Here is a 26396-nt window from a genome sequence, read left to right as displayed (position 1 = left end):
TTTTAGGAAAAGAAGAGCAAAGCTACCAGGCCACAAATGAAAAGGAAGCAGCAGCGGCTGTTTACTCTAAGACCCTTGAAGGAAGGAGGTAGTGAAGAGGGAATGCTTGCTCAGAAGAGGGCATTGAGGTCAGGTTCAAGAAAAGTGCTACGTTGATCAAGCTCATTACGTTTAGATCACTTAGACAAACAGAGGCAGGTAGCCTTTAAAGCAAAATCAGATATGCCGGGGTTGAATTTTTTAAAGATTATGAAAAATTCAGACCCAGTTTTAGAAGGTTAAAACGAGTAAAGAAAGCCTGGGACTATGAAAAAGCAGCTTCCCGATTCAAGACTCTCCTGAACCCAAACTGGTTTTTTACAGGCACTAGGGCCCAAAAACAGGAAAACATTTTTTTACACCTCCCCGCTCCTTGAGACAAGGAAAGCCGGCAGCAGCAACGAAGAAGTGAACCTGGGCTCAACAGGAGCTGCGGTACCGAGACACTCGGCTTAAGACACCCAGTAGCGGGCTTGAAGGGCTCAGAAGCTGCTGAAACCAGTTGTGGCATGTGCCACGCTCTGATAATAGCCACGGTGGGTACCACGACACTCGAGCCTCCCATCTCTTCACTGAAACCACGACTACAGGATACATACCTTAACTCCGACACGAATACGGGGAACTCACAGGGGAACCAATCCATAGTAGGGTTTACTGAACAGTGCAATTCAATGACCAATGTGGAGAAGGAACATGGCCCTGATCATTTTGCTAAAGCGGTATTTTGCTTAGATCAAATGAATCTTAGGATTCTCGAGCAGGGATTTAACGGAATGCGAAGGTAGTTCTTGACTTTTTGCCAAGGGTCCAAAACCTTCTTAGCACAGGACCTTGCAGGACTATCTCGGGTGTCCTCATAGCTCACATAGCTCACGTTCTGTGTGTGCATTTCACAAGTTTGGTAGTTGGACGCCTCAAATACAAAATATAGGCACAAAAGGCTCATCAACGCCATCTCCTATACAGAAATTTTCTCATTATAAGGGTGCCACATCAATTTGAAACTTAGGTTTCTTTCCTTTCTAAGTCAAATGGCATCAGGTGAAATCCAACACCAGTGATAATGCGGTGTTGCCAAAGATTGCAAATACGGATGTTAGTATCTATTTCCCTTTCTTTGACTTACCATCAGTTTTATACATTTTGAAAACTGGGAGCCATGTATTTTGACAAATTTTATGTTGACAAATTTTAAAGTGCTACAAAATTCGAAAAGCTAGATCACTGGGCAATGTTTTGAGCTGCAATATATTTCCTTCCAGGCACTGAACAAACAGTTCATTGTTACAAGTCTGTCCGGGAGCCATCACTTTGGGGTATTCTATACAATTTCAAAGAACCTTCAGAAACTCACACATGCCTTTGAGCATGTAAAACCAGGAGGCCGCACATCTAAACCACAAATGGAGAATATGCCCCATATACATGTGTAAATTAAAACCTATAAAAAAACATGGGTATTATAAAATTTGTGTTAAAACTGATAACAGCTTTGCTGATTTACTGACAATGAAAATATATAGCATTTTTTCTGTCAGAGCATTTATCAACACTTGGCAACCCTGCACTAACTTGACATGTAAGATGATCAAAATGGATTATGTAATCTTTCCCATTCATTTCTATTGATTTTAGTTATGATAAAATTCATCAGTGTGCCTGGCAACGCTCAGGCTGAAAAGCTCTGGTTGACCAAGGGGGAAAAAAAAAAAAAAAAGGAAAGAAAAAAAAGAATTCAACAGAGTTGTAACAGGATGAATATAATTTTAGAATAGGACTGCACAAATACAGAAGTCGTGCCCTAAAGGCTCCAGCAACAAATTAATACAAATAATTCTGGCAGTCTCATAAAATTACATCTGTCTATGCAGAGATTCACTTTTGAGATAAAATTACAAAATTACAAGCCAGAAGAATTCATGGGTAAGGGCCATTAAAAAAATAGTTTGTGGAAATATTATCAAACTTTCTTTAAACTTCAACAGTAATCAAAGTTATTTCTCTGACTGTAAGTAACATAAAAATGCCAGCAACTGGACCATTTTAATCAGCTTTATTGATTCGTGCTTTCAGTTCTTATTCAGTTAAAAACAAGGCACATTAAATACATCTTCTTATTGCTCTATAAATGCATGCAGCTCATTCTGTATATCAAAAGTAATAAATAATGGCGATAAAACACCAAGACAGTTATAAAAATGACAACCCAGCCTCAAACACAGTATTTAACAGTCCCATCTAGAACAATAACCCAACACAATACATGAAAGCACCACATATGAAGGTATGCAGTGTGCATATCCACTCCAGCACGGCTTGTACTTGATAGTCTTTAAAAACACAGTAGGGCTTTTTTATTCCCTGAAAAGGGTTGACATAATGCAAAACAGTGCAAGTTAGAGTGTCACTGACTTCAATATTATTACATTCATATGCCAAAAATCTTTACGCATAAAAAAGGAAATAAGATCAATGATCATCCTTACAGTATGTTCAGTAAAAGTCACAATGAAATTTTTGTTGTTGTACAAAAGACTAAGTTACATAATATTTTGGAAAAGACAAAAGAAAGCTAAAAACTAAAGCAGAATAGGGAGCATGCATTTAATAGTAGAAATCCTAAAGTTACACTTAGTATAAATTGATTGAAAGCAAGAATATTGCAAACAGCATGAGGGCTATGAGGCAGACAACCTTGGCTTAACCAATAATCCAGCATTGTCACTATTGTTAGGACTGTGGTATAGGGCTATTTAAAGGAGCATCCAGCTCTTCACCACAGATGGGGGTTCCTTCACCTGAATCCCCTTAAAGGCTCTTGAAATAAATCACCGGATGATAAAGACAATCTCTGCACCCCTCATCCCCATCCACACAGAATCATCTAGTATCACATTTGTACAAAAAGAAAAGAAAAATTCTCTCCTGCTTGGAATAGGTTTTGAAGGGGCTAATCCCTCCATTTCCCTTCCCCTTTTCTGAAATCAGGTACAGAAGCTGTGCAGGTTTAATTAAGAACTCACACAAAAATGCAGGGGTGCTTTATTCACAGTAGACTTGGAACCAGCTCACTTCCAAGATGAGTCTCTGGGATTGGTGAAGGAGTGCATGTTTTAGAATTAGCAGATTTTCAGCAAAAGCAGAGACGCTCAAAGGAAGCAAAGTGCGCTTTTCTTTGTTCTTAAAGGAACTTCACTCATAGCAAAGCGTGCACAAACCAGGCCTGTTGTACAAATACAGCTCTGCCCAGGCCAGTCAGCCTATAAAGCCGGTCCCTATTGTAATGGGTTCAGGGTTCAGGGAGGGCACAAGTTCTCGCTATCTTGATCTAACTAGAAAGAGAGAAAGAGAGAGAGCACAAATGTACTATATTGTGGTACGTCATCTGCGGTGTTTTAAAGGACAGCTTTTCTATCAAGGGTCACCGGGTTCTAAACAGTGAAACTTATCGTCTTGATAGAAAAACACGAAATTACAAAGCCACATGCTTCCAATATATATTTTTTTAAGGCAGTGTAAAATGTTCACATGTTTGGAAGAAAAACGTTCACAGTGATACCTGGGAGCATCCCTTGCTCCATTTGAGGTTTTTCCTTTAGGAAGTGGCAAGTCTAAACTTCATTTAAAAACAAGTGAATGTTTTGAAGTGGGGCGGGGGTTTAGGTGGTTTGTGAACCTCCAGTGTTTACATTATGACATCCAGGCTCATACCCCACTTGAATGAGGCAGGAAGATATTCTACAATGCTCACGTAAATAGAAATAACAGCACAAAAGTGTTTTATGTACCAGTTAAAAAAAAAACAACTAAGCTCTCAAGTCTGTGCAATTAAAGCCTGCCATTAAATACAGGGTTATATCTCCTATTACATACACAACCTGACCTTAGAAAATAAAAAAGCAGGTAGTTAACCTCACAAGAGGAAGCACAGTGGATAAATATTCAGATGATTGGTTAAAATGCTAGTGAAGTATTGCAAAAGCATACCAAATTGGCCCTTTAAATTCCATGTATTATTTGTTAAATTCAATCAGATTCATTTTTGTTTTTGTTTTGTGTCTCTCTGTGTGTGTGGTGGGAGAAGGGTCTGTGTGTGGGTGTGTGTTGTGCGTGATTTTTTCTTTTCTTTTTCTCTGTGGTTGAGAACTTTTCCACGGAGTCGCGAAGGAGAAAGGCTTTAAGCAACCCAGATGACCTTGACTACTGCAGCGTTGTGCCTTTTTACAAATAATTATAATTAAAGTTAACTAGAGGTTACTTCGATCCTCTTTTACTCTCCGTTTGAAATTACTCCCCCAAAATGATGCAATAAACTAAGCCAAAGAGGCCACGTTTGACAACAGCACATGCGCCACAGTTTAGGATTTGGGGACTGAAAATTGTGCCATCTCATGTGGACATACACACACAGGTTTTTAATCCTTATTAAAAGGATTTATTACTACTGTAAGGATTTGAGAAATTTAGTCTCATCCCATTACATCCAACTTGCCACTTAAGCGCTGGTTTTAAAATATGAAAGCAAGGATCTTCCTGGCAACTATAATAGTCAAAGAAAAACCAGCAGTGACTGGGGAAAAAAACCGAATTGCTGAGATGAAACTATCAGTGTAACTTCCAGCAAATGTCAATGCTATCCTTATCTTACACCTGTGATTCTGGAAGCGTTCAGAGTTTCTCTTTGAGACTCGCTCCTGTAACCAGATCTAAACTTTGTCTTCCCTCTCCAGTTTTGCCAGTCATACCCTAGATATAAAACTGCACGGTATTGTTTGGGTGGGGAAGGCAATCCATCTCAGGGAAGAAGGATCTGAGAGGTCTCCAGAAACGCTGTCATTTCTATAGGTCACTCCCTGCTCAGTTTCTGTTAGGAGCAAATCCTATCTACAATCTTAATGTCCAGAGCTTTGTGCACGTCACGAGAAATTTTTCCAGCTTCTTTTCAATTTCAGCCAAAATGCTCTGTCCCTAGGAGTGATTCAGAATAAATGAAGAGACGCACAAAAAGGGAGTGTGTCCAGTTACAAAATGGATGCAAAGCATTAAATCAGTGTGCATTGAAAGTGAGAAAAAAGATAAAATACACTCTTTAGAAGCTAGATTGAATGGCAAATACAAATAAAGGGTATACACATCAGCGTCCTAAAGCTTTGGAATGCTTCCCAGTGTTAACAAAGGCAGCTATCCATGGCCACTATTTTGGAGTGGTGTAAGTCATCTCTGGTTGTTACATGATGATTTGTTGTTCCTATGTCTGCTGGCGGTGGATTTACTGCCCAGACTCACAATCCTCCACAACTTCGGTCCACTGGAATGGGGACTCTTCTGTCGAGGTTCTCTTCAGCAGTTTTCATCAGTATCGCGAGCCGGCTTCCAGACACCCTTCCTTTCTGAATAGCACTCATCAGCTTCAAGAGAAAACAGGCAACAAGAGTCAGAAGGCAGGCATGCTTCCTCCCTTCTTCACCGCATTTTAATGGTTACCTCTGCAGCAGGCAGATGCGATTAAGTGCTCCATCAAAAACCATAGCAGGTATTACAGCGCCAATAAGAAGAATACAATTTTTGAACATTTCAAAAAGGAGGAAAGGGGCAGGTATTTCAGGGCTGCCAAAATTATACCTACCTAGCAAATCAGCCTGCTTTTTAAAAGCAAATTGAATGCATAATTTTTTGTCCCTTTCATGTGCTCAGGGCACATATCTTTTTGAGCAACTCAAATATTGGAACTTTAATTTCATTTAAAAATCTGAAAAAGGAATCTCAGGGATTGAACAGAGACAAACCATGACCTATATTTAACTACTCTTTTTTAGTGTTACTGTACTTGACAACTTCAAGTCCCTTAAATCCAAATTCCTTAAAGACTTTTTAAAGTAATTTACATTTAAGTCCTTGAAATGGACCCAGAGATCTACCTTAAGAATTAAAAGCACTCCACAGCCCAGATTTTAGTTAATTCATTTTTATCCAATGGATAAAATCAGAATTAGTCTTGAAATTACATGCAGTCAGCGGGCAAAGGCCTTTAATCTGGAAGGCCCTTTGCAATTATGAGCATGGGGATTTTTTTTTTTTTCTTTCTCAAGTTGATGTGGTTTTAACTATTTGCTTTTCTTGATCTCACTTCCCCAATCTTTTGTATTTATTTATTTGAAAAAGAACTGACTTAGCCATTCATCAGGAAAAATTCTCAAAATATTTTTAGGGTTATACTCTTTAGCCTTCAGAGATACATTTCTTAAAAATGACTCTGAATATGAGTCAGAGGCATCTGCCAAGGGGCTGGATCAGAATTTCATGACCTTATTAAAAGCTGTTTCACAAGCCATTGCTTATTAAAGATGGACTCCTACATGCAGAGCATCATTAGAGCCCAAACCTAAAATAAAGTCATGTAACCATGCAACATCTGTAGTGATCCTTCCATGATGATTAGTGAAAAAAACAGATCTATATTCAAAAAGGTGTTTAATGGGATAAACATGGGCTCTTTATGTTCAGAAAAGAAAAATATTTTATTCAAAAAAAAACCCAACCCTGAAAAACATACTTTACATCTGACAAACGGTATAACATAAAGAATGCTGACATCTAAAGACAGAACAATTTATTGTTTATTGTTATGTCTATGGTTCCATTAAGACCTTCTAAGTTTATCGGAGCTAACAAAACTGATAGAGCTAGAGTTTCTTCTTGATCCATAAACATTATATGATGTACCAACCTTTAAAAATTCAGTTTTCTTTAAACAAGTATCTTGAAACCATATTACGAGAAAACAACAACAACAACAACAACATCTGGGTGTGAATATATTTCATGAGAAATATGGTCAGCATTTTTTAAGTTGAAAATTACACTGTGTATTTGTACTTAGTAGAAGCATGAATAGTCTCTTTCATTTAGAAGTGGACAAGAAATAATTATTGAAAAACTCTACAAGGAAACCTGCAGATGGTTTAAATTATTTTTTATGTGTTTAATTCTATTGCACTCAAGAAAATGACTTAAAACCCAAACCACATAGCATATCCATAAAATTAGATTCCTATTGTTTCTAAAACTCCAGATCTTTCAACCCTAAATGCTGTTGTTTATTTACAAAATGCAGGAAATGAAGCCTAAGCTATTTCTTTTAAGAAAAGTTTTTTAAAATTCTGAGACAAACAATAAAATATTCTCGAGAAAAAGCTAGACCAAAAAAAAAAAATTATTAAATGGTTTCTAATTTCCCAGCATATATTTTAAACTCCATTTCAAATGTGCACTTAGTTAAACGGTAAGCTAAAGAACTAAACATTCTTTTTTGTAATGCTGGACACAACCTGTGAAAATTTTCTACATTTAGATTCAACAATGCTCTTATCTAGAGCTCATCTCCAGAGAGACAATTACCATTTCCTTTGCCTTGATATTGTTTGTTTAACTTGACACAGTGAAGAAAGGGCTCACATTGACCAAAATCCCCAGCATTAATTTATTTCATGTTCAGCATTCATCATTGCCAGGGTGCAAGCAAGACCTGGCATTCATTTGAAATACCTGCCCAAAAAGCACTGCGGAAAAAACCTGGCCGCTTGGAACCCAATACATTCTTCATATGATCAGAGTCCTATGGACGGCTGCAAATAACACATGGGTTTATTAAATTTCTTTCTTTTAAGGAACTTTTAAGGAATGATGTGCAGATTCCAGTTTGAAGCTGGAATAACAGAATTTACTCCCTTCACGGTTACGATGAAACAAGTGAGCCTTGGGAAAGTGGAACAATGGAAATAGAAATGCTTGAATTATAGGGTCTTGACCCCAAAACACAGGTTTCCTTTCTTTTGCTTTTCAGGTTCTTCATGATGTAAGAATATTATAATTACATTTCAGAGTCTCTAGTAAATACCGTCAAATCAGTACAACTAGGATTTTTTTTTTTAACTTCATAAAAAAGAATTACTTTCCACATTAGAAATATGGGTGTGCGTCTTTTGAAGCAGAGAAAGCATAGTCTGGCAGTGGTAGTCCATGGCCTATTTCTCTAAAAAGCATACTTCTTATTCAGCCCTTTAAGCCATAATTAACTTGGATTTCATCTAAATTGCCCAACACAACAGAATGTCTTAGAAGAAAAAAAACAAACAAACAAACAAGAAAGAAAGAAAGAAAGAGAAAAGAACATGCACCATGAAGAGCCTGATCCTTGAGGGCAGACAGAGGCAACTCTTGCTGGCTTTAAGCCTTCTTTTTTTCAGAATGAAGTGACAACCATGTGGCCTTAAGAATCCATTCTCGAACAGTCATTCACAACCAAAAGATAAAAAGCAAATACGCGTGTTTCCCCTCACCGCAGCTCACCTGCAAAAACTCATTGAGTTCAACCTGTCCATTTTTGTTCAAATCTACTTCATTCAGAATTTCATGTAGTGTATTCTCATCCATTTGGATGTTGATACTCTAAATATAAGGAAAGCACAAAATAATAAGGTTTAATTAAAAATGATGCATACCCTTTTATTAATGCTACCAACCTTTCAAAAATTACAGGAGAAAGTTACTTATAGAAAGCATTAGATGCAGAAAAGTGATCTAATCGAGTTTTTATGTTTTTCTGCTAGCAAAGATATTGAACCAAAAAAAGATTACCTCTAATACACGCTGAACATCAACAATGGTAATAAAGCCCTTTTGGTCTGCATCAAACTTATGAAATCTCTTCTTGTACCTGGAACACAACATTGAACATTGGAAAAATATACCTATGTGGGTCAAGTCAAAGCAGAGAAACATGGAAACTTATCAGAAGTACCTGTCGATGTCGGAAGGCAGGAGGCTAATTTCAGAGTGATCTGTTAACTGTTCTGATCGAGATTTATAGCCCATTTCATAATACAGAAACTTCCTGGCTGTTTGAAGTTCCTCCTAAAACACAGGCATACACAAAGTTCAAAGATTTATGGAAAGAATTACTGATCTTTTTCTCCTTTTTTTTCCCTTTCTCACTTTTCTGACCAGCACAATTTTTTATTTCTTCCAGTTTTACTGAAGTATAATTTATATTCAATAAAACGCACCTATTTTAGATACGCAGTTTGATGTATACTCTACCACGATCTAGATATAGAACATTTCTATCATCCTAAGAAGCTTCCTCGGGCCCTTTTTTTCAGTTGATCTGCTAGCCTCAGGCCATCACTGATCTGCTTTTTGTCTTCAGAGTGTTTTTGCCTTTTCTCGAGTTTCACAAAAAAGGGTCCATATAGTCTGTAGTGTTTTGTGTCTGACTGCTTTCACACAGCACAGTAATTCTGAGATTCACTCACGTCGCCTGTTTTAATATTTCGTTTCTTTTTCCTGCAGACTATTCTCACCCAGTATCGTCTAACCAAATCTAGAAAACCCAGTCCTTGTGGTTTGGTGACAAAGCAATTAAAGGTGGCACACACGGTCATTGACAGACATCATGGGATTAGCTACTCTGAAGCTTTGACACAAGGATGCAGAGAGTTGGGTGGAAGTTACATGGTCACGAGAAGAAACAAGCTCTCTGAACAGTTACTCTGACACTTGCCACTGTCCACAGCCTCAGCAGATAGTGACTATTGTTGAGGACATTGTCTTTCTTAGTTTTTCATGGCACTCTCCTGCTGGCTTACAGCTTCCAAACTGTCTTTTTCCTTCCTTTCCCTTTTTGGAATTTTGTACTACATTTGCCCACCTTCTGTCTTCTGGTTCTGTTCTTATTTGCCACAATATTTTAAAGCTCAACGGTAGTTAAATAATCCCATCTGCAAATTCTCTGAGTACCCAAAGATATCATTTTTCTGGGCTGGCATATAAACTCATTTAGAGCAGTCTCCTATTTGAATATCTATTTCCTCTTACCAATATTTATTTTGCTCTTTTCACACTGAAAACCGTTCTCCTTGACACAAAAGAAGGAAAGAAATTTGGTATTAAACTCTGAGTTGAATTGTTCCTCCTTTTCTCCAGCATTCAAAAATATGGTGCCAGTCACTTTAAGCAATGATCTAGGTTAAGCCTTACATGTATTCTTTTTGGTTTTTTTTAAATTTATTTTTGGTGTCCTTAGCATTTTTTCCCCAACCTTTAGTCAACTCCTGACACTATTCTATTCCTACATCCACATTAGTCCAGGATACCCTTTCATTATGGAGCATTTGTCTTCCATCTATTTTAAATGTGGTGTTTATCAGCTGGCTTTGTTCTGAGTCACAGTCCCATTTCTTCACTTGCTGCCCCTTTTTCCTCCTCATAAGAATCAATTTTGAAAGAATTTCTTTTGATGAGCCTCTCTCAATTGACTTAAGTGGTCTTCCCTTTAAAGTCTCTCAAGGAAATGTATGTTTTATCTGAAGGTATAATGCTATGTTTATCTGAAGGTAAAATGCTATGGCAGCATTTTCCAACATGCATCCTGAGTAGTACTAGTCTCCCTCCCTCCAGTCTTTCCAAAGAGGGAGAGGTGGGTCCGTCTCTGAGTAAGTTCCCTTTTGGAACCTGACAATGCACATAGGCATTCGAAAGGCACCAAATCATCTGTGCTAAAGAAAATGGTTTCATTTGTTGAACTCAGAATTTCCCAAATTCTTCTGTCCATGTAGTCGTCTTTTGATTTACACCTTGCGGAGCACAATTTGGCAATGTCCCATTCTCTAAATGTCCTCACCAACTCCTCTATCAATCCCCAGTTCCCCTAGACAACGTCTTCTTCCCTAATCAGTTCTTCCAATGCGGTTGGATTCGATCTTGAGTAGCTGTTCTCTAAATCTTTCTCTCGATTTTGAAAAGAGACATACATTTCTGAGGTATATAGTCGGTTGTAACCACTCAATTAGATTTCAAGATCCTTGAAACTATGAGCTATTTATTATTCCCCTAAAATATTTGGTATAATGCTCAGTATACAAGTCACTCATTAAGTATTGACTGGTAAAAACAACCACAATTCATCTACAGAGAGTTATTTATCACCTTGTTCTGCTTTCACTTTTGCAGGTTAAATAATCCCAATGCTTTTAACCTTTTCTCAGAAGTCCAGCTATCTAACCTTTAATTCTTTTTTTCCTTCTCCTTTGTTTCTCTCTAGACTGTCCACAGCTCTCATTAATACTCCTACAGCTCAGATACTAGATAATAACTTTAGGTCTTTTATTTCTCTTACTTTGTTGAGGGGGATGGGAGAATATTTCTGAGCACACAAATCTACTCATAAAACTTGAACTGAATGAAGTTAAATCTAGTTTCCTCAGGAGGGCCAAACACAGCCAGTTTACAGAATTTTCTTCTTCCTTCCTACCTCCTACAGCCTGAATTCCTGGCACCAGCTATCTTCCTGCATATTCAAATCTTTCCAACCATAATTTTTACAGGAACACATTATCTCCAATCTTTCTATATGGTAACAAAAAAAAAAAAATGATTGGCATTAGTAAAGAAACAAGTTTCACTCTTGGGTTGTCTCTGTATGTGGCTTTAGTCCATGAAATCAAAACTCAACACTGGAAGAGCTACAACCAGTCCTGCCAAAGCAGAGGCACCAGGCCAAGGTGGGGAAAGTGCATGCCCTGAAATCAGAGCACCTGGTTTTGGCCCCCATTCCACAGTTTACTAAGTGTCTGAACTCTGACTAGACTTACTCCCTGAGCCTGTGTTCTCAACTATAAAATGGGGGTAAAGGTTACCTCTGACAGACTTGTGGTCAGATTAAGGACCTCTTCAGCCAGTGACTTCTGCTATCAGTACACTACAAACATTGCCTTAAAATTACTACAGGAAAAATTTTTTAAATGTAGGGCCATGGTTTCACCCCTGAAGACCCTGAATCTGATAGTCTAAAGTCACGCCTCAAAATCTGTTCTTTTCCCTACATTTCCAGGTGACTCTGATATGTAACCACCTTTGGGAATCTACACCAGAATGAGAATGTTTTAAGGACAGGATCTATGCCCAATCCTTCCTTACACCTTCCACATAGGACACAGATGTGCAGTTATGTCCATTCATCATGGACAGTTATTTATTTAGGGCCTATCATGGCTGGCACTGAGGTTACAGAAACAAAGCAGATCATGTCCTCTCCTTTGGAAAGCTTATTTCCTGGATGAGAGGCAGATGACAAATAAACAAACAACTAAATACATGGTATATCAAATGGGAACAGATGCCAAAGAGAAAAATGAGGTAGGGAGAGGGATAGGAAGTGAAGGGATAGGCCATGAGGGTATCTAGGAAAGACCATTCCAGGCAGAGGAACCAGCAGGGCTTAAATAAGGAAGAGCAACTCAACTTGTGGGGAGTGAATGAATGGGAAGTCCAGAGGGATCAGAAAGGTGGTGGCCAGATCACAGAGACCTTGTAAACCACTGTCATGACTTTGGCCTTACACTGAGTAAAACAGAGGGTGTTTCAGCAAAGTAATTGTTAATTATCAGTCCTCATCTTACTAGTCTATCAGCATCATTTGATACAGTAGATTACTTTCCTCTTCTTGAAATATTTTCTTGCTCTCCTTCTGAGAAACAACTCTCTCTTCAGTCTTCTCACACTTTCTCCAACCTCGCTAGCTATCACTTTGCCTTTCTCAGGGAGTCTTCCTTATCTACCCAACTTTTAAACTCTGGAGAGCTCCAGGGCTGTGTTTGAACAACTTGCTGTTATCTAACTACACAAACTCCCTATGTGAGCTCATCCAGCGTGATGGCTTAAATACCAACTCAAATTTACATCTTTACTTCAGACCTCCCCTCTGAACTTCATTTGGACTGACATATCCAATGATCTGGCTTATGTTTTAATAGAATCACATAAGAATACTGCCGTGTGGGAGGGAAGCTTTTATAATAAACCATGGAAGAAATGCTGGTAGCTGGAAACAGGGTGATATTAAGAAGGGGTTGAATTCAAGCCATTATTGGAAGATAAATATGATACAGTTTGCTGATGGATTCAGATCAAGGATGATATTAAGATTTATGCCTAAGGAACCAAAAGGTGGAATAGCTATTTTTGACATGGAGAGGTTAGGAGTTGCAGTAGTAGAGTGAGTGCTGGTGGTGGTGGTTCACATCCCAAACAGATGGTGCTATGGACTGAAGCGTTCCCCCCAAAATCCATATGTTGAAGCCCTAACCCCCAATGTGATGGTATTTAGAGACGGGGCTTTGGCGAGGTCATTAGGTTTAGGTGAGTATTGAGAATGGGGTCCCCCTTCCTCCCTCTCTCTCCTCCATATGAGGACACAGCAAGAAGGCAGCTCTCTGAAAGCCAGGAGGAGCCCTCTTACCAGAACCCAACCATGCTGGCACCCTCATCTCAGACTTCTAGCCTCCAGAATTTAGAGCAACGAAGGCCTGCTGTTTAAGCCACCTAGACTGTGGTATTCTGTAACAGTAGCCCGAGTAGATTAAGACAGAGAGGATTCCAGAAAGTAGTTCAAGAAGGAGGGAGGAGTTCACTGTGTCAATGCCACTGAGTGAGTGAGTAAAAGGAGGACCAAGAACTGACAAGTGTATTGAGCAACATGGAAGCCACTGGTGAGTATGGTCAGAGCTACTATAGCAAAGTGGCAAAAACAAGCTTCAATCGAATGGGTTCAAGAAAGACTAGGGGATGGGGCGCCTGGGTGGCTCCGTCGTTAAGCGTCTGCCTTCGGCTCAGGTCATGATCCCGGGGTCCTGGGATCGAGCCCCGCATCGGGCTCCCTGCTCAGCGGGGGGTCTGCTTCTCCCTCTGACCCTCCTCCCTCTCGTGCTCTCTGTCTCTCATTCTCTCTCTCAAATAAATAAATAAAATCTTTAAAAATAAATAAATAAAATAAAATAAATAAAAAAGAAAGACGGGGGGGTGAAGTACGGAACCAACGTGCACAGAAAGTATTTTTCCTATAAATACACGAAAATGTCTCTGCATATTACAACAATTTGATTTAATTAAAATCATGAAAATCTTCTGTTTATTACAACAAGCCCAGGGCTGTAAATGTGGGCATCTGAGCATCATTGGCTTTTTTTAAATTTGGATATAAATATAAAATTCCAAATGACACCAATCAATAAGCATTTAGTGGCCAGGCAATAAAACCACTATTTCCTGCCAAAGGCAAATTTGCACAAGTGTGAATTTCACTAGAGAGTACATTCTAAAAGCGTTCTCAATGAAAACCAGAAAAGGTTCTACCCACAATCATTATTATCCTACTTTTTCAGGAAATATGACCACAAATTTAAGAGTATTTTTCTATAAGGTATTTTCCAGAAACAACCAACACATTTTGGAATCAGAATATCTTTCCAGTTTCCTAAGATCTAGCAATATTAAACACACAGCCCCTCCACACAGAAACTGGCAAGAAATCAAAAGTTCCCATTGAAAACTATGCTAGCCTCTACTAACAGACCAAGACATGACATGTTTATAATAGGAACTGTGGTTTTAAAGACTTCTATATAATACCTCTTTTTTATAATCATCCCAATTCAGTTCTCTGCCCATCAGTTCAACAATCCTGGGTAGGGCTTCCTCTGCTGCCTGGACATTTAGGAAGGCCAGGCGAGTCCGCCGTGAAATCATATCCACTGCTGTGCAGGCATACTCCTTAATCCCATATTTCACCTGAGTTGAAATTAAAACAAAATTATTAGCATGGGCCTTTTTTTTTTTTAAAGAAGAAATAACACTTCACTTAAAAAAAAAATTCACACTTAGGGAAAGTGACATTGTTCTTTATACACTCTTGTTTTCTAGCAGGCATGAGACAAATAATGACATCATACAAGTTCCCTGCCCGTCTGCCAAAGAAGGTTTGTAAATTGGGACAAAATGGAAAAGAGTTGATGCTTTCTTCCTGAATTGACCCTGGCACAAACATGCACACTGCATCATTTCCCATTTACCATCCACAGTAATCACTTACCTCTTTGCTTATACATCACATGGATGTTAATTTACATGGCCAAGTAGGCAAAGAACGAGTATGAAAAAGTATAGTCTCATCTCTTTAGGCTGTCCAGAGTTTTCTGTCTCAAGAGTACCCAGAGGACAGAAGGCTTGCGGTCAATCAACAAGCAAATGCTTACTGGACACTCGTGCTTTAAAAGTACAATGAATCATAAATAAATATAAAGCATGGTCTCTGGTTTCACAAAATGTAGAAACTTGATGAGAAACAAAATTTCAATCTTTGGGAAGTTAAGTGCAAACCAAGATGTGTCAACGGCCCACAAGTGAGTATAAACTTGAAAAGTCACAAATTTACAAAAGAGGCAAACAACTGAGAAGTCACAAGACTTGGGATAACTCTGTGGAGGAGGAAGAAATAGATATTTTCTATTAACATCATTACCACTGTCAATATCACTTCAGATTTAACATTTGAATTTATAAATGAAGGGATCTGGGCTGGGCAGACATTTTGCTAAAGGCTCTGGCTGGCAAATGGGCATTAACATTTAGTCCTACATAATTTTTCAAGATGATGACAAATGAACAGGTGACCAGCATCCCACAGCAGACAGGAAATTCCCACATAGCCATTCACATACCTCGGCTTCAATGTATGGAAATTCTGACACAAGACGCACGCCAACAATGGGCCACCTTTTTCCGGTTACACTTGCCATTTTGGCCACCTCAAAAGCCTTGTCACCATAGGTGGTGGCAAGATGTTGTGCCACCTAGGGAAACAAAACTGCATTAGGCAGGTACTTTGAATATCAATACCATCCAGGCATGAAGCAAAAAATGCACACGCTTATCCTGTCAGTTTTTCACAGCCCGTAACTAATAGTTCCAGGAGAGTATTAGATTTTGATTTTGTGGGAGGAAACCACTTGGGCTCTGAATGCTTAGGCCAGCACTAACTGCCATGCATGTGTCAGTGTTTCAGTGACTGATGAAGCTTCGGCTTCACTCTGGCCCCAGTGTCACTTCTGAAGAGCAGCCTTCCATACCCTCGAGACAGAAAGAACGTGGGATGATGCTCTGTCTGCGGAGAACAAACCAAACCAACCCCAGACTTTAAAACAGAAACTAGTATGTGCATTGCTTTTTAGGCAACCGAAGAAAAGTCTGATCAGCTTTTTTCCTTAGTTCACTTCCACAGCATGCAGACAGAAACGAGCTGAGCAAAAGGAAATTCTAAATCAGGGAGGCCTCCTGGTCGCCAATTCTGCTTGTGGCAACAGTGAGATGAGGTGAAGAGCAGGATGATGCACACCCACCTCACTTTCAAGCCCATAATCCTGGACAAGCCTAATGTAGAGTGTGGGGCTCCAATCTTTGCCGCCTTGAAGGAAAAGCCCGACTGTTCTGCTTGGTCCTGCTTTCAAATTGTGAGCCTTGATAGAAGCATTTATGGTATCTTCTGCCATAGATCGATACGTGGTCCACTTTCCACCTACAAATAATTTGATAAATAACTCATTAGGTTACCATCCTTATTTTCCTTATGATGACCCATTTGCCAACTGATTCATAACAAAATTCACCTGTTGTTTATAACAAATATGGCAAAGCAATGTGTAAGACTTTACTCAGACTCATCAAAAAAATTCTCCGTTCATTAGCATCAAGGGAGATTCTGGTGTGACAGTGTAACTCAGGGGCCTATCTAAAGCACACCCAAAACACAAGGTGATACGCCATACCTGCTATAGTGATGAGGCCACTCTCACTGATATCCACGACATGATTCCGGGAGATGGACTGAGTATCTGCAGACTTGGGATCAGTAACAAGGGGACGGATACCACTCCATGCTGCCAGGACGTCCCCTCTTCTCACTGGGAAAAATCAATGGGAAGGGTGAAGAGGATGACCTAAAGATATTTCAACAAAACTCTGAAATAGCTAATAAGCAGGAGAGAATTCAGGAAAAGGAACACATGAATACAGGCTTTGAAAGAGAGAAGAAGCCCTTAAATTTAACAACTAAGTGAGTGGATAAGTACAACAAAAACTCAAAGAATTATTTGGTTACAAAGATAATCTGCACACACACACACAGAAAGCAAATAACCTGAAAATCACTGACACTGATTCCTACCAAAAGAGGAAACAAAAGGAACACATGTTACTAACCCTCAGCTGGAAGGATCTAGAACACTTGAAAGGAACAACAACAAAGTAGAAACAAAACAAAGACAAAGGGATAGATTCGTGACTTGTTACATTTCCTCCTAGAATATACCTAGCTCTCTCTTCTCAGAAAGGACAAAGATCCTTACTAAACAAACAAGCCTGTAACAGGAGATTTTCTCCCCTCATCAATGCTACCCTCTTACTGAGCATTTATAGTAGGCCTAGGCTTGTCAAAGCACTTGACATACACATTTCATCTTATTTAATTTCACGAAGACCCATAGCATCAGTTATTATTATTCTCAACATAGAAATGAGAAAAAAAAAAAAAAACCTGAAAAAGTTTAACCACCTAGCCCAAAGCAAACATCTTATAGATGCTAGAAGAGCGTAAGAACCCAGTTCTTCCTGATTATAAAGTTCATATTCTTACCCACTAAATGTACTATCTTCCAACTCCTGACAATCTCTTTTCCCCCCTTATCCCACTATCCTTATAACTGCCTCAAAAATAGGTACACTGTTTCCTCCCAGTTTAGGCACACCGTATTTCTGTTACAGTGTATGGAAGGTCTTTGAATATTGAAGATCCCATGAAATTTCTCTTACACTCTGTCGGAATACAATTACCTCTCCAAACCAAGAATTGATGGACTCTACAGTAGAACTGGACAACTGTTGCACAGTACTCATTACTGACCTAAAAATGGGTAAGGAGAATAGCCTAGTGGTGGTTCTGGTGCACCATGAGGCGCAAGGGCAAGGGCAAGACCCAAGGCAGAGTTTTCAGAATCTACTCTTCTTTAACCAGATCAGCTTCAGGAATGGCTTAGTCCTTTTCTTCTCCACTCTCCACAACAAGGAGCTGACCACATGCACCAACCCAAGAGTTGCCAAATGATGCAGATGATGAGGAAGTGAATGCTTACCTGGTCCTGCTGCACTTACTTGCATAGACCAATTAATCTAACCCTGGATAGCAGAGGAGTAAGTGCAAGTTTGCCCTGACCATGACTTGGGATCAGGTGTTACCTCCTTCATCTTATTGCCAGCCATGACCTTCACTGATGAAAAGTTCGCTATCTTTAGGACATCAAGACAATGGGAAAATTGGATATCCACCTGCAGAAGGATAGTCTCAAAGTGAATGAAAGACCTATACATAAAAGCTAAAACTATAAAACATTTAGAAAAGAAAAGAAGTATGGGGGAAAATCTACATGTCATTGGGTTTGGCAATGATTTCTTGAATATGACGCCAAAGGCATAGGTAATATAACATAATTATAATAAAAAAAAGATAAAATGGACTTCTCAAAATTAAAAACCTTTGTGCTTCAAAAGACATTATCAACAGAATGAAAAGGCAGCCCATGCCGTAGGAAAAAATATTTGTAAATTATATCTGTGACAAGAAGTTAGTATCCAGAATATATAAGAACTCTTAAAACTCAATAACTAAAACAGACAACCTGAGTGAAAAACGGGCAAAGGCTTTTAAGAGATATTTCTCCAAAAAAGATATACAAATGGCCAAAAAGCACATAAAATAGTGCTCAATATCACCAACCATTGGAAAAATGCAAGTGAAAACCACAATGAGATACACCTTCATATCCATTAGGCTGGTTATTATAAAAAGCTAAAAAACAGAAAAAAACAGACATTGGTGAGGATGTGGAGAAACTGGGGTAGCCTTATGCACTGCTGACGGGAAAGTAATATGATGCAGCCACTATTGATAAGTGTATGGCAGTTCCTCAAAAAATTCAACATGGAATTACCATATTATCTAGCAATGACAATTCTGGGTCCATACACACCCCAAAGAACTGAAAGCACACACAAAAAATTGTACACTTCCATGTTCATAGCAGCATCAGTCATAACAGCCAAAATATGGAAGTAACCCAAGTGACCACCAATAGATGAATGGTTAAACAACATGTGGTCTATACATAGAATGAAATATTATTCAGCTTTGAAAAGTAAGGGAATTCTGACACATGCTACCTTGAAGACATTATGCTAAGTAAAATAAATCATTCACAAAAGGACCAATATTGGCTGGTTCCATTTATATGAGATACCTAGCGTCGTTAAATTCATAGTGACAGTAAGCAGAATGGTGATTGCCAGGGGGTAGGGGAGGTGGGTATGGGAGGTTAGTGTTTAATGGGTACAGAGTTGAGGAGAATAAAAAAGATCTGGAGATGGACAGTGGCGACGGTTGCACAAAAATGTGAATGTATTTAATGCCACAGACTGTATGCATAAAAACGGTTAAAATGACAAAATGATAAAAATTAACCATAATTAAAAAAAAATCAAGACAAAAGGAAAAATTAGCACATTTCGAGTCTCAGCAGATTAAGGAAATATTTTACATGTAACTTATAAATATCAGGACTCTCCCCAGCCCATACCATGCCCAAACTTCATCCAAATTAAAATATCTCATTCAGGGGAGCACAGTTTTGTGAGCAGAGGACAGTGTGGATGTCAGATCCCACTCAGTCCTTGGGAGTGTGCCCTTGTACAGTGAACCTCCTGTGTTTATACACGGCACCACCTGAAAAGTATCTAGAAAATATCTAGCCAACTCTATCGAAAGAGTCACAAAGACTCCTTGAAATGGCTGGAATAGTCAAAAAAAAATTTTTTTTTAAGGTGTCTAACCAAGTACGGGGGAAAGATCCTAAAAAACTGTATTGAATGACAGATCATCCCTCCATCTTGATCTCAAATGAGAAAAAAAAAAAAAAAATATATATATATATATATATATATATATATATTTTTTTTTTTGGTAAAGATAAATTCACCTATGGTAAATCTGGCATATTTTAATATAGCTCCTTGAGGACCACACTCTTAACATGACACATGTCTACAGTGGTGTTTAATCAAATCCATATCTAAACACCGCATCAGAAGCAAAGGAAGAGGAAACATCATAAGCTGGTGCAGAAAGCCGAGGGCTTCCAGTCTTGTTAATTGGAGACCTACAGAGTCTCAATGCAAGGTTCCATTTCTAAACCTGCCCTTCTGATATGTGTATTCTCTTAAATAGGTTTATCCTGATGGCTTCCATGGAATGAGGGTTAATTCTTGCTTCATGCAATTCCACAAAAGTCTCGTGAAATGTCCACACAAATCATGCAATGTTTTAATCTTTACAAAAAACCTAACTAGGAAATTACCACTATTTTCCATTAGAGTTCAAATAGCCCTCTGAGTCAAAAATAAAACTTAGCCAACCACACAGAACGTCACTGTGGTCACCACAGTCTGCCGAGCATGTTTGTGAAATTCCTTAGGTAGCCACACTGATCAGGAATTTGGCTTCCACTCTTAAAGCCCTCTGACTGATTTTAAAATTATCTGATGGAAAATTAGACTCCCCAGAGTAAATCTGAAGCATATGAAAATAGTCTCTCTGGCCAATGCTTTGCCTTTTCTGGTATAACAGGCAGAAGAACACACCTGCAAAATTATGTTGTCTAAAACAAAAAGACCGAACTAAAATATCCAAGGTTTCCCTTCACAGAGGAATATTAAATAAAACATTATGGATACTGATACCATTTTAAATCCTTACTCTTGAAATTGATACTCAAAAAAAGAAAAGAAAACGCTACCAGGAAGAGTTTATAATGTGTTAGGAAACTTATTTTATAGTTTAGCATTCAGCTCTTTAACCCCAGAATTATATCAGATGAATGTTGGGATTAAATTTATCTAAAAAGACACATGTCAGGATAATCAAATTTTAAATCATATTTAAAATATGAGTCAGTCTTTATGGTCTGCAGGATTTTTATATTAGACCAGAGGCTGGTTGGATCAGGTTATCTATCAGTTTTCTCCCAACCTTAAGATCTAATGATTTTTGTGGATTATTCAAAATGCTATTTCCTGCTGAGGGATAAAGTGCTTGTATCTCTCCACCACTGAAATTAAGTAAGGACCGATCAGGGCCATAGGCATAATCTATGTCCATAGGGCCGAGCATGGCTAAGCACATAAGACATGAATTCTAACCTCTTGTATAAAAGACAGCAACTAACTGAACTAACATGTTTCTCTCCTTATCACCTATTCACCCACAGTGGAAACCTTGCACACTGTTAAACAAACCCTAAAGTTCTTTGAAGAAAGAGATTCAAAAGCAGTAAGCAGAATAGAGAATCGTTAAGCTATCTCTTAATTCTGCCCGAAACTGCTGCAGCCACATTGGCTGGAAACAACCCCAGGATTAAGCCAACTTGGAGGGTGACAGAGTGAAGAGAAATAAGCACCGTGTACCTTAGAATTGCAGAATCACGGAATTTCTCACCTCTTGAGCCTTCTTATATCTGGAGGGTGTTTTTTTTTTGTTTTTTTTTTTTACAAGATAACACATTTATTTTATAAAACAAAAAAATACAAATTCAATGACTCTCTCAAATCGAGTCTTTCCTTCTCTAAAAGTGTATATAAATATATCTCGATTCCATAGAGCAGCTCTGTCCCATAGACTTCTCTGCAGTGCTGGAAACGCTCTACCTCTACAAGCCCCAATTCACTCGCTGCTAGCTGCACGAGCCTATGAAGCACTTGAAATGTGGTTCATATGACTGAGGAACTGAATTCTAAATTTTATTTAATTTTAACTAATTAAAAATGAAATAGCCACATGATATGCACATGCACAGGCTATGATGTTACACCAGGCAACTCTAGAATAAAAATCCCCAAGCAGTAGATCTCACACTTGTCCTGGTAGATCATCAAGCCGGATACTTCCCACTAAGGCCCCCTTACCCACATCTCTAACTGAGCACCCTTTTCAGTGAAATTTGACTGTATTCCCTTTGCTCATGAGAATACGATCCGCTATAATAGCATGTTTTCCCCCCAAATACTTCACTGTCCTAAGATGCTCCATATTTATCACTTCGAAATATCCTCTTCTCCTACTAAGCTCATGAGTTCAAAGAAATAAAAAATATTTTACCAGACTAAGTACTAAAAAGTACTAAATTAAGTACCAACTTTTACTAAATTAAATACTGAAGTATTTACTAAACTAAGTACTACCCTCAAGTTCTTACTGAGAAATCGTTTCTATCGTTCACATTGTAGCCACGAGTCGGTGGTGGCCATCACCTACTTTAAATTCTCCAAGGTATAATATGTGAAGAAAATCACTCAAGTCAAGGCTTTTACGCCTCAGAGCTCAAAAATTCATCTTGATTTCTCTGGTTCTCATACTGCCAGGATAGCTACACCAGGTTTCATTACTGTTTCATTTTTCTCACCATTTTCAAAGTCTTTAGCAATGTCAATTCTAGTATTTCTCAAAACCCCAAAACTTACATCAAGTAGGGGTCATGAATAGTGATCAATATATAAGATGTGGCCTATTAAAACATTCTCTAAACTTTTTTTATCAAACAAGAACAGCCTACAATACAAAATCAAAAGCAATAATATTTGGGCCTCTGAACCAATATCCCAGGCTTTGTATAAAGTATCTAATGACTATATATTTAAACATTTGGATATTCTCTTCTAACATAAATAAATGCTTTAATAAAACAAGATGACAGGAAACAACACTATTACAGGAGTTGAGGAAAGTCCTCATTAAACACCACTTATTAGAATAGCTCACCCAGAGGGCACCCAGTTGACTATTTAAGTGCCAAATGCCCAGATGTTTAAAAACCCACGTGAGCACCTCCACAGTGTATAAAAGTACTTGGCAATATTTTCAAAAAGATATTCCCTTTACCATCATGTTTAAGGATTATTTTTGTTGCAATCCCAATAAATAACTCATTCAGGTTTTGGTGTATACAATATATAAAGAGTAAAATATAAATAGTAAAGTTGAATAGACATTTTCCACAGCTGGTTGACAAGACTAAGTGCTGTGTAATTGCTTCAAATTATAATGAATATTTCTACTCTTAACACCTTGGCAAGACAAGTGTTTGTTTTAAAAATTAATAGAAAATGATGCCCACAGGAAGTGACAATTAAAGAGCCAAATGTGCGGTTCTGCTTCACATGAGTTATTTAGCCATACATTTTGGGGTGTTCTTTCTCCTGTTTGCCACTTTCAGAAAATCAATAAAACACATGTGAAAATATCTAAATGAACACAGGGGAAATAGTGTCAGAAATCAATACTTCTCTACCAGCATGTTTAACCTGCTGAAATGAAGTGTTAATCACAGAAATAAGATACCATATTACATTTATAAACTAATGAAACTAGAAAAAGCAAAGCGTGTGACACTGTAATTAAACAGCTGGAGGACATCCAAGCCTGTGTAAGTTGATAACCCTAGTACAATCTCTGGCAGCGAAAAGGCAGGTCTGCAGTGAGTCGATATGGCCAGCTCGGTTGTTAATTGAATAACCGGCAATCTATAAACACTACTAATTGCATATGTGAAAACCTGTGTACAACTCAAGACGCTGCCTAGAGAAACACTCCAGAAAAACTACATGGATAAAGCACTCGGCAAATCTTCTGTCTCTCTCAATCCCTTTAAGTCATAGCTTAGTTTCACCACTGCCTCCTTCTGATTAACCTCTACCCAGCAGACTTAATGATACATTTTTCAAAAGATCATTTTTCTTCCTAACCCAATACACACCACACAACTATCAATTACCCATTTCAGAAAAGAACAAACAAGTAATCTAGAAAATTCAGCCTGTGAATGGAAGGCTTTCTAAGTCGTAAAAGAAGACATGGTCTTATTCCCAACAGGCAAAATGCTTTTCAGAATTGTTCCGACGCATTTTGCCGAAGTGCGGCAGCTGCTGAGAACAGCATGAGTGTTAAGATTTGACACTTTTTTTTTTTTCCTTCCTTAAGGATATAGCCATTTGGGGAGGCTCAGAAACTGTTGTCAGAATTTTACTTATTCATCCATTTAATAAATCCTTTAAAATGATTATGTCAACCCTGGCGAATGCAAAACATTTCAAAACTATCGCTCTAGGACCTAAACAAACTTTATTTTTTTAAATCTGCAGAGAAGACTGCTTGGCCCAAGGGATTAGTTATAAGATATGAAACGTCCTCCAGTTTAACATTCAAATCCAAAACAGGCCCGTCCAGAGCAAAGGTCATGCTCATTCTGCAAGTGTCTAGCAGTTTCCAGGAAATGAATTGAGAGACTTAATCCACTCTCTGGTGGATATAAAATCACATCATAAAACCTGGAACTACCAGTCAGAGTACCATGTGGTACTCAGAAGCACAAGTACTGCAGCTAGACTGACTTGTCCTCATCCTGACTCCAACGCGAACAAACTGCGGGCAAGAAGCTGAAAGTCATGGGGCCTCAGTCTCGATGTCTATAAAATGGGAACTGCAAAATATACCTGGTAAGGTTGTCATTAGGAACCAAAGAGATGATAGAGGCAATATGTTCCATAGAGTGTCTAGCCTAAAAAGTGCTCGGTAATTGTAGAGTTTTAAAAAACGAAGCATGTATTAACCACTACAGACAAAGGGAAGGACAGAAAGATGGGCAGCACCAGCCTACAGTCAAAGACCTGAGTAGGGCCCGAAGCTGACTTTCTCTCCCCACTTCATCATAATGGAAGAGAAATCGGGTTACACCAGAATTCCTAGGAAAAAATGTAAATTTAAACGTCTCCACTTTAAGATATAGACATATAGTAGCAAACTGCATTCTACCAAGACTGAGGGGAACTCCTCAAATATGAGGCCTTTGGTCAACTGGAAACACACATGGGAAAAAAAAAAAAAAAACTATAAGGGATCATTATTAATTGTTTTTTAAAAAAAACAAGCTGATAAGTAGCACAGGTGTGACAGACGGTGTGCACTGGGAAATAAATGAAGTATATGAAAGCACTATCACCTCTGCTTTTACCCCAGATATTTGCTCCCCAGGGAATTCTTTTTTTTTTTTTTTTTTAAGATTTTATTTATTTATTTGACAGAGAGACACAGCGAGAGAGGGACCACAAGCAGGGGGAGTGGGAGAGGGAGAGGCAGGCTTCCCGCTGAGCAGGGAGCCCTTTGCGGGGCTCAATCCCAGGACCCTGGGATCATGACCTGAGCCGAAGGCAGACGCTTAACGACTGAGCCACCCAGGTGCCCCGCCCCAGGGGATTCTTAATCCCAAGAGTCCCTGGACTGCTAGGAGACAGGCCTGATTTATAGTGTTCAGCTAGGAATTTGGGCCACTTTTACCAAAAATCAAAATTGGCAAAAAACCCTCATTGTCAGTTTTACCAATTAACCTGACTACCAAAAGGCATGGGAATTGACAAGACTTTTACAGACCAACCCGGTCCCAGCAGGTATTGCTAAATCTCCTACGCATTCAGAGGCAGAATAAAAGTGAGGAAGGGGTGCAGGCTTCCGTCTCTGCTACAGCCCAAGGCTCATTTCACTGGTGGAAATCCCCACCTACGATATGGGCATGGCAGCCTTTTGGAACCTACACCTGTTTCCAGCACATCCAGCCTCTCAGCACGTATAAGCAGTTAGATTTCTCATCTTATTGCATTTGAACTTTAAGAATTTGGAAACTGTCAACATAGAGCTCTCTGCTCTTGAATTAATTTTACTTCTTGCTCCAACAATCTAAACTTCCTGCTCGTAGGGTCCAATATAAACCCACTTTTAACAAATATGCTACTCAGGCAAATGTGAAACGAAGCAGGATTCATTAACAATAATCAATACACTAAAATACAATCATATCCAGGGGCGCCTGGATGGCTCAGTCCTTAAGCATCTATCTTCAGCTCAGGTCATGATCCCAGGGTCCTGGGATGGAGCTCTGCATCCGGCTCCCTGCTCCGCAGGAAGCCTGCTTCTCCCTCTCCCACTCCCCCTGCTTGTGTTCCCTCTCTTGCTGTGTCTCTCTCTGTCAAATAAATAAATAAAATCTTAAAAAAACCCAGACACATAAAATACAATCGTATCCAGATGAAAGTCCTCTTAGATTTCAAAAGAAAAAAAAAAAAGTATCCAGCTAAAATCGCATTGCATTTTGAGTATTGAAATGCGGGTATTAAACAAGGCATGACCATTTCCCAAATAACTCTATGTGAGGGTGTGTATGAGAGAGAGTATAAACATTAGCCACATAGATCTCAGTTACATGTAGTTCATACATTTGTACCATTAATGCAGGTACCCAAAGAGACTTTACTCAAAATGAAATGGCATCCATTACTTGAAATCAGAAGAAACTCAACTATACAATATGGATCCT

At 38.7% G+C, this 26396-nt stretch overlaps 1 protein-coding gene across 3 annotated transcripts in view; it reads right to left on the bottom strand.

Moving 5' to 3' along the window:
• Positions 1 to 2080: 2080 nt before the first annotated feature.
• The window catches only part of GPD2 (glycerol-3-phosphate dehydrogenase 2), a 140769-nt gene continuing 116453 nt past the window's right edge, over positions 2081 to 26396 (bottom strand). For all 3 annotated transcript variants that reach the window (XM_054506209.2, XM_045868836.3, XM_054506210.2), the window contains exons 10-17: positions 16701 to 16835; positions 16275 to 16450; positions 15597 to 15728; positions 14509 to 14667; positions 8843 to 8955; positions 8680 to 8758; positions 8392 to 8490; positions 2081 to 5450 (exon numbers count right to left, since the gene is read on the bottom strand). In XM_054506209.2, coding sequence (XP_054362184.1) covers positions 5325 to 5450; positions 8392 to 8490; positions 8680 to 8758; positions 8843 to 8955; positions 14509 to 14667; positions 15597 to 15728; positions 16275 to 16450; positions 16701 to 16835 — 1019 coding nt within the window. In that variant the 3' untranslated portion in view covers positions 2081 to 5324. The remainder of the gene's footprint in view (positions 5451 to 8391; positions 8491 to 8679; positions 8759 to 8842; positions 8956 to 14508; positions 14668 to 15596; positions 15729 to 16274; positions 16451 to 16700; positions 16836 to 26396) is intronic.

This window comes from Mirounga angustirostris, unplaced genomic scaffold, assembly GCF_029215605.1.
Source record: "Mirounga angustirostris isolate CCGP_5_RB_7025 unplaced genomic scaffold, mMirAng1.0.hap1 SCAF_3, whole genome shotgun sequence".
In the NCBI taxonomy this organism is placed as follows: domain Eukaryota; kingdom Metazoa; phylum Chordata; class Mammalia; order Carnivora; family Phocidae; genus Mirounga; species Mirounga angustirostris.
Note: the sequence above shows the minus strand (reverse complement) of the source record. Positions and strands in the feature narration are given on the sequence as shown.